The 9587-nt window shown below is 38.7% G+C and overlaps 1 protein-coding gene across 17 annotated transcripts in view; it reads left to right on the forward strand.

Annotated features, from left to right (window-relative positions):
• Nucleotides 1-3712, forward strand: part of LOC110533530 (neural cell adhesion molecule 1) — a 321863-nt gene extending 318151 nt beyond the window's left edge. For all 17 annotated transcript variants that reach the window (XM_036989936.1, XM_036989939.1, XM_036989937.1 and 14 more), the window contains one exon: nucleotides 201-3712. In XM_036989936.1, the coding sequence (XP_036845831.1) occupies nucleotides 201-330 (130 nt within the window). In that variant the 3' untranslated portion in view covers nucleotides 331-3712. The remainder of the gene's footprint in view (nucleotides 1-200) is intronic.
• Nucleotides 3713-9587: the final 5875 nt, after the last annotated feature.

Below are 9587 nucleotides of genomic sequence, written 5' to 3' on the forward strand. Positions count from 1 at the left end.
GATAGGATAGCAGAGCATATCCTGTTATGTGTGAAACACGTTTGGTTCCAGGGGATACAAATTCCCAGAAAAAACTCAAGCAATTATTTTACCTATTTTTTGAAGACAAAAAGCAGCTTAGAACAGACAGTTGTGTGCTACAAGAGATTGTGTATTCATCCCTTAAATAATCTCTCTCTCCTCTGTGTGGTTTTCTCCAGCGGGAAAATCATGACAGAAGATAAAAGTATAGCGCCAGAGATGGAGACAGAGGTGAAGAAAGCCCCAACCGAGGTGAAGACCGTCCCCAATGAAGCTGCTCAGACAAACGGCAACGAGAGCAAAGCATGATCCCGACCGCGAGAAGGGAGGAGGGATCAGGGGAGGGTTCACGACAGTCCAGAGGAAAACGTCAAACACCACTCCATCAAATGACAAAAAGCTAAAAAAAAAAGGGTATCTTTCTTCAGTGTCTTCTATTAGTTTTCCAAACAAAAGATGAGTTTGTTAGACATGTAGATTGGGAATAAGACCTCATGCACATGCCTTAGTGTTTCTTTCTTTCTTTATCTCTTATTCCTTTTGTAATTTTCTCTCTTTATTCACGGGAAGAAGGAAAATCCTTACCTCTAGTTCACTCTCCTTGTCCTCCTTTTGTATATAACATCAAAGTTACCAGTCTTTTAAATAGGACAGAAGCTAAATATCAGTTGGCATAGATAACCATGGGGGATTGTAGCTTTATTTCAGAACCATGCCTTTACGATGTGCACACATATAAATCCAACACCTTATCCACACACTATTTCCAGTTATGTTTTCACTTTGTTATGCAGTATTGCCATCAATATTTTCACTGCTAATGGATTATGAGTACGTTTTTAATGTTTGTCATGTTTAAATCATGTGCAAAGGTAACTGCCTTTTATTGTATCTTTATTTTTCATGTATCATTTTTGAGAGCTAGAGATTAGCATTAGCATATCTACTTTGCGGGAAAATATTTTTCCATATGTTCTTGTCTTTTTTTGTTTTCATTTAGTTCCTGAATGTTTACACTGTGTTAACTCTATCCTAAGATTGTGTAGACACAACAAAACAAAAGAAGACACCGCAGAAAGACAATGTTTCATTCCACAGAAATTACGCAATATATTGACTCTTAAGATTCAATTTTTTGGTTAATTTGCTTTGGTTTTAATTTGGCAAGAACACACATTTTCTCTCTCTCACACACATACCTGTATATCTTTGTCATTAAGTCTTCAATTAGAAGCGCTTTGGACCTGTTCCACACTCCAAGGGTTTCAGGGATCACCTTTAATCCCGAAAATGTTACAGGTCCCAAGGGCTCACAGAGAGTTACGGGCGTACAGAGTAGCACGGCCCACAATCTTGGCTTACGGGAGAATGATGTAATCAAAGGCCGGATATGAGTGGTAGCAGTTGAATGTACGAACAGAAGCCCTTAAAATAGCCTAGAAACAGTTCTGTTTATTCCCTTGTTTGATGGCTTTGTCCCATAAATTCAGATTACTGTGCCTGTTGCGAACAGCACTTCCGATTTAGTGATTGGGCCACATCTCAAAATGTAAGGGAAGAAAAAAAGTTGGTGTTGTGTTTTTAAGCATATTTTTAAGCATATAAACACATTTAGTGGCCAGATTGATTCATTTCTTATTTAAGCCATAGTACTCCAGTGTGGATTTGGGAAAATCAAAACAAATATTCAATCTGAACTTTTTGTACAGTGTTTCTCATACTTTAGACTGCAAGCTTGTGCACTGTGAATGCGTGAATATCCTAGTGTGAATACAATGTGTTCTTTGTCATAGAATAAAAAAATATGCATAGTTTGGTTATGAAAGGTATAGCTAATAGTACAGATGACAAAAAAAGTTGGCAGCAACGAGCAAATAGACAATGACAAGATCAAAAAGACAATAAGGAGATGGTGCCTTCTGAAACATGTCAAAATGGTGGCATGTGTTCCATCCTGCTCAGTGTTTGCCTATTCCACCTCTAGGAGGCGACGGCGTAAGGTTTCACATCCTAATAGTTCTGTCCATCACCATGCCTTTTCTGAACGGTCCAAGGAAAACACAGGAAGAGTACTGACAATGTAACTGATTTGTAAAGTGTGAAAACAATACTAAACGGCTATGTCATTGAGTTATTGAATATGGAGGTGGTAGGTTGTGTCCACATTGTTTTCACATGGCTCCTCATTCACTATTTATCCATGTGACTAATGCAAAAAACAATTTCATCCCCAAGCAAACAAGGAAAAACACCATTCATTCCAATGATTAACTCATGATAACTACACCAAGAGTTAAGTTTCAAAACAAACACATAACCTTGGACATTATTAAATACGATCTCATTTGGCTCAAATTACTTGTAGTGCTCACGGTTTGTCCTCAAAACCGAGCATCCAGCAATGAAGGTCAAATGTGTTTTTTCTTGACCTGAAACAAGCATGCAATGTACTTTTATCTTGGATTTAGATGGATTTCATTGGTGTGGCAGAACTGAAAAGTTCCTGAAATAGGAATTGACGAAGGCTTTATCTGTTGTACATTGATCTTTTGAAGTGTATAAACTGTTGTCTATTCCAAACTTTTAGTTTTCTTCAAAATAGACATCAAGTGCTTTTACTCCACAAGGTTATGTAATCTAAAGGGGTAGGTGTGTCAAAATGACACTGTTTCTGATTAAATGTGTATAAACCATACCTAACAATTATGTCATTTTAAAAAACATTATGGGTTTCTCTTGTCCCCAAAAAAGCAGGAGACTGCTGTGGCTTTTGACCTGTATTTTCAAATGCAATTCTAATGTGGGACCAATTTCTATATACGTTTACATGGAAATGTTCACCAGTGCACCGTGCCATGGAACTTATTTCAGGAAACAAGTCAGGGAACAAAAAATGCTACACATTTATTTTGTTGAAAATTCAGTAAGAAGGAAAAAACACTCTTTCTCTGACTTCCTCACTTCCTGAAAGTGACCACTTACCTGACACAGTTGGCTTGGTGAAAGTGAGGTGTCATCATATTGCTTTCACCTCACCAAACATGCCAGACTATTTCAAGGAATAGAGGAAGTATAAAAGTGTTTGAATGGAGACTAGGGCCATATTCAGTAAGAAAACACTGTGGAACATTGCAGATAGAAATGCCATTGCTAGCGCTGACGTGATTTCTTATGTGTAGGCCCTACGAGATAGAAATGTATGATGTAGAACAAAAATACCTGTGTCCTGCTGAACGCTGCCCAGCTATTCCAACAAGCTTTGAAGTCTCTTACTCCGATAGCCAAACAAAAGTCTGTAATGTTTCATTTTCAGTCAGATAGGGCCCTTGTCCCTCCAAACCAAGACCTTTCCCAGTAACTTCCATTTTCATTCCTACCCACCATTCCTTGCTTTTGGGGGCCTTCTCTCTTATATACAGATTTTTACTAAGTGAAGCATTGGTACCACCTCTCTTTCCACTGTCACTGGTGTAAATACTGAGTACTAACCGAAAAAAAACATTTTGACTTTACATTCTGTCAGAAATTGTGTTCAATAAAGTTAAAGAAAAAAATGATTGCGTAATTGACGTTTACTTAGCCACAACAATGACAAGAAGAAGCCCCTCGAAGAAAGTATTCTGAAGATGTTTTGTTGGAATTTTGTTGCTCATGACTTCAGTAATAGTGTCAATAAAAAATCTATATTTTATGGTAGTTTGTAGTGTACCGCTTGTTTGAAATTTGGATACGATGAATGAAGACACTTTGTTTACCAAAAAAATGTAATTAAATGTTCAGTGACTGCTCAAATTTGCTGGGATCCGTTGTTGTTCAGAGGGTTTACTCAGTCACTTTGTAGCTCAAAGACTGTAAGTAAACAACAATGGGCTTTAAGTACACTGCTACGCTCAAACCTGAGTAAATTATTGTCATTCATGATTAATTGTTAGAATATGCTGTAACCAATGACTGTATGGCTGTAGCACAGACAACCATACATTGCCCATACAATACAACCACAGAGGCCTTTTGCTTCTGAGGATTACAACTCTAGATGGTGGTATAGTTGCACTACGTTTAATGACCAAAGACAGGTTGGTGTGTAATTGTTTATATATCCATTTGCAGTGGTGTCATTAGTCCTGGTCTTCTTGAGCTTCAGCCACATATGTTTTTGGTCCAGCCCCAAACCTTTTGATGGTACCAACAAACAAAAAATCATTTCGGTCTGATATGAGTTTTCATAACCACTTGCGCAATGCAGTATAAAAATGTTTTTTTTATTTTTTATTCACTGACAAAAAATAAACTGCACTAGCAGGCCAGGCACTGCAAGAAAACCCTGGAGGGAAGTGGTGCCTGCCGTGGTTGGTTGAGATTTCACAACACAGTGGACCACTCCTGTCTCTTGACCCCTCCCCCCCAGCACCTCTACAATGTCAATGTCATCACTCAGAAGTGGGATGTATTCATTTGATATTTGTAATTTAGCAGACACTCTTATCCAGAACGACTTACAGTAGTGAGCGCATACGTTTTCAAACTGGTTCTCATTGGGAATTGAACCCACAACCCTCATGTTGCAAGTGCAATGGTCTACCAACTGAGCAACATGGGACCCTGCCAAACAATTGACAAAGAAAAAAAGGAAAAAACATCTAAACTAATTTATCTTTAGTCTCTCTGTGTTTCATAATTTTCCTTCAATTCACAAGAGGCTGAATGTATGTCCCTGGAGAAAGCATCTGAGTGAGCGAAACAGCGCCCCTCTGTCTCTGTGTAGCCCATCTCTATCTGATGCTGTCTGGTCAAAAAGAGTATGACATTGTTGCTGCCCATAGCATTGAATGCAAGGGAAGCCAGCGAGCATTTGGCCTCCCTTGATAACAAAAGTATAAAAAAAATAGCCAATCAGTGTTGCGCTAAACTGATTGAGCTTAACTGTGAATGGTCCTGGCGCACCAAAAAAAGGTGTCAAGGGAAGCCAGTTTGGATTTGGCTTCACACCAATTACAGCAAAAGCAAAACGTCATTGACAGAAAAAGCTTGAACTGCATCTCACTGTGTTGTTGTCCTCCGGTGACTAGCTAGCTAAAATGGGACCTTTCCTAAATTAGCCATGGATGGAGATAGGGATTTGGACTGGTGGCTTTACTTAATCCTCCGTTCTTGCTAATGATTATAGCGGCGATTCTGATCCAACCATAAATTCATACATTGCCCTGAGAGGATGGAAGTTCAACATGTAGCTAGATGTTTTTTAAATGTTTTATTTAACCTTTATTTAACTATGCAAATCAGTTAAGAACAAATACTTATTTACAATGATAGCCTAGGAACAGTGGGTTAACTGCCTTGTTCAAGGGCAGAACGACAGAGTCTTACCTTGCTAGCTTGGGGATTCGATCTTGCAACCTTTACGGCTGCTGGCCCAATGCTCTAACCACTAGGCTACCTGCTGCCCCAGATGTAACTTAGTGAGCTAATGTTAACTAGCTGGCTCATCGTTGCCCATGAAAGTAAGTTAGGCTAGCGAGCAAGCATTTTAGCCAGGTAGCCTAGGACAGCTACAAGCGTATACTTACTGTATGACGTTGTTTCTCTACAAGTAGGGTGAGTCAACATGTATTTTCAACTTGCACGCACACACAGAGAGAGAGAGAGAGAGAGAGAGAAATCAGAACCATGGACAGCCACATCATTTAGTTTACGATGACTCAACTAAATTGTTTTTGTTATATTTTAGTTGTCACTGTATTAGACTAAGCATAGGTGATTTGATAATGTTGAAGTTGAAATGGTGCTGGAATAGTGGAGGCAGAGCCTGTTTTGTTTGCGACTGGCTAGTATCTCTCAGCATATGGGTTGGCTATTGCCAATACGCTAGCATTAGCACTCAGTATCCTTAACCTATTGGGTGTTAGTCAGAGTTATTAACAGTATATTTAGTGAATGGGCAAGATAAGGATGTTGATATATGTCGTGATATTAGGAAAAGTGTTTATTTCCAGAGAGTCTATTTATTGGATTTCGTTTCTGTAACTAGCTGTCTGGCTAGCTAATTTGGTAGCTACTGCCTGGCTAGCTAGCTGAGACCGAAGAGATGAGAACATTTTTCTGACTGAAGCCTGAGAGGAAGAGGCGAAGCGAGAGGGATAACTGGCCGCAAAATCGGTCTTTTCCAGCAGGTGTTGTTGTTTTTTCATTTTTTTAACTCACCAAGCGAGGAGTTGTGGAGGTCAAAGAAAGAGTTTCGGATTTGGTAACAAAAAATGTAATGGCTTATTTGATTGAATAGAAGTTACGTAATGTTTAGGTTATTACGAGTGTAAATAGGACACGTGAAATCACATTTTTAATTTTTTATTGTTTTATTTATCCTTTATTTAACTAGGCAAGTCAGTTAAGAACAAATTCTTATCTACCAGCACAGCCTACCAAAAGGCAAAAGACCTCCTGCAGGGATGGGGTCTGGGATTAAAAATACAAATAAATTAAATAAAAATATAGGACAAAACACACATCATAGACAATACTACATAAAGAGATACCTAAGATGACAACATAGCATAGCAGCAACACATGACATCACAGTATGGTAGCAACATACGACAACAACATGGTAGCAACACAACATGGCAGCAGCACAACATGGTAGCAACAAGATAGATAATAAACAGTAACAGTAACGACGTTCTAATGTATGTTGATGAGTCAAAAGCGATTAGTGCAAAAATGGTCAATATAGATATTCCAGGTAGCTATTAACTATTTAATTAAAGATGCAATTTGCAGAAATCCCTCCGCCATTTCCTGGTTGCTAAAATTCTAATAGTTTGCCTAATTTCAGTTTATGTGACAAAACAACCAGTCATTGTGAAGAGAATCATTGTATAATTTAAACCGCTGTGAAACATATTTTCCATAACCAAAAATATTGGATTTTCAGCTGTTTTGAAGCTACTGTACAAAACCCGAAATTAAAAGATGCAAAAACTAAACTTAAGAAAGGGAAGTATAGAAATGGCTTATATAGAACAGGTCTACCGCTTCTTAGACATGCTTTGAATGAGAATGTCAGATCTGTAACAAACATTTCTATGTGAATTTGTTCAGGTTGCCCCAAACAATTACATATTGTAGCTTTAATTAACTATTTAGCAGTCTTATAGCTTGGGGATAGAAGCTGCTCAGGATCCTGTTGTTTCCAAACTTGGTGCATCGGTACCACTTGCCGTGCGGTAGCAGAGAGAATAGTCTATGACTTGGGTGGCTGGAGTCTGACCATTTTTAGGGCCTTACTCTGACACTGCCTGGTATAGAGGTCCTGGATGGCAGGGAGCTCGGCCCCAGTGATGTACTGGGCAATACGCATTACCCTCTGTAGCGCCTTGTGGTCGGATGCTAAGCATTTGCCATACCAAGCGGTGATGCAGCCAGTCAAGATGTTCTCAATGGTGCAGCTGTAGCGCTTTTTGAGGATCTGAGGGCCCATGCCAAATCTTTTAAGCCTCCTGAGGGGGAAGAGGCGTTGTCATGTCCTTTCCTCGACTGTGTTGATGTGTGTGGACCATGATAATTCCTTAGTGATGTAGACACCGAGTGACTTGAAGACATCCCGGTAACTTTGAGAAAAAAATGTTTTTATGTAAGTGTTATGGCTGTTATCACACTCTTATCTGCCTTCTCTTTTGTTAGAATGGTCCCACCTGATCTTGCCTGCCTCCTCCCGAATGCCTTCCCATTTTGAAGACATTTATTTTCATTGTTAGAGCGGGCAATTGTGTCTGGTCAAAACAATGGATAATATGTGCTGAAGCACATATTATCTTCTGACAGTGACACAGTGCCCCCCTGTGGACGGAAGCTAAACTTTACAACAAATTGATATTTAACCCTGTTTAAAGTGGGCAATGTTCAGGTGGTAGAACTGACAAAATGAAATGAATCACTAGCACCATTTATACCTGGTTCTAACATGCGTATGTTGTCCTGATCTTGTCCACATTCTGATTGTGCCCACATTTGTTGACAAGTGTAGACAATCAAAATACTCATTGCTATCTGCTTGGGATTAGATCTTCCTGACCACTTCTGGAGGTAGTCGAAGACACATCTTGTACGCATATCCTTGAAGTGTAAACAAATCATGACAACGAAAGCGTATATATTTTGCCAACGTCATAGTTGTCACGCCCTCTCAAAAAAATCACCGGCCAGTTGAGGTAGTAATTATGCACAAGTTCAACGATACCGCTACAATTCCTCCAGAATTAAGATCATGGTCTTCATTAGAAACCAGTTCCTACTGGCACTGTGGTCGGATGCCACAGACATATCTAAATTTGATCACGCATATAGAAATAAAGATATTTATGAATGAGAAAAAGGGTTCCACCCGTTCCCACTTCCAATGCTAGCACAAAATCAAATATTTAAAAACATTGTACAGAAAGGCCAATGCCCATTTTCATGTTTGATTTGTCACATGCTTCATAAACAGCAGGTGACTAGCAGTGAAATGCTAACTTATGGACCCTTCCCAAAATGCAGAGAGAAAAATAATAGAAAAAATAATAAAAGGAATAAATACACAATGAGTTCCATCTGTTATTGGTTCAGGGACACCATCCCTCCAACCCAAGGCATTTCCTTTTGCAATTTTTGACTTTTTCTATTTTCTATTAATTTTATCAAATTATGTCAAGAATACTTTCTTAAAAATTCAATAGCTTCAATCCAATATGACTTGCATGAATACAACCACTTGTTTTTGGTCCAGGGACCTCATCCCTTCATTCAATGGCAATTACCTTTGTATTTTGGGGGTTTGGCTATTTTCTATATATGTACATTTACTTTACATTAAAACCTTTAAACTTAAATAGCTTCCACCTCATAAGACTTTCATGAATACAGCCAACTGTTATTGGTTCAGGAACCTCAGCCCTCCAATCAACAGTAATTACTTTAGTAGTTTCTTACTTTGGTGAATTTTTATGAATTTGATTGGCTTTACACAAAAAAATACTTAATTAAAACATCAATATCTTCTATCCCGTAGTACTTAAATTAATACAACCAACTGGTATTGGTTCAGGGAACTCTTCGCTCCAATCCATGTGTCATGGCGTTGGCCTGTGGGTAAGGTTTATGACCACCCCATAAATACCTTTCTCCCTTCCCTCTCTCTTGACTCTTCAGAGGGACTCTTGAATAGCCTTTGTTAAACAGAGATTCTGGGAACATCAGAAGGTGGGAGAAATGAACCATATTTTGGTAATCCAACCAGTTGAACATATGCGTTGGTACTTAATGAATATGATGTCAGTTCGGTTGTCATCTGAGACATTCTCGTCAATGATAGGATGACATAAAAGGTACAGTGGAAAGTCTACACATTATAGTTATCAGATTCACATGGAATTGTTGTGCAATTTAAATGTTTGAATATTAAATTATTTGGGAAGGGATGAAATCTGATTTTAGCTTCTAAAATGTGAGAATTGGGTTTTCATGAGTGAATTAGGCCCGACTCAGTGGCCCGCCCACGTGAAGAGACATTGGTTATAAACTATGAAACA

This window comes from Oncorhynchus mykiss, chromosome 10 (assembly GCF_013265735.2).
Source record: "Oncorhynchus mykiss isolate Arlee chromosome 10, USDA_OmykA_1.1, whole genome shotgun sequence".
Taxonomy (NCBI): domain Eukaryota; kingdom Metazoa; phylum Chordata; class Actinopteri; order Salmoniformes; family Salmonidae; genus Oncorhynchus; species Oncorhynchus mykiss.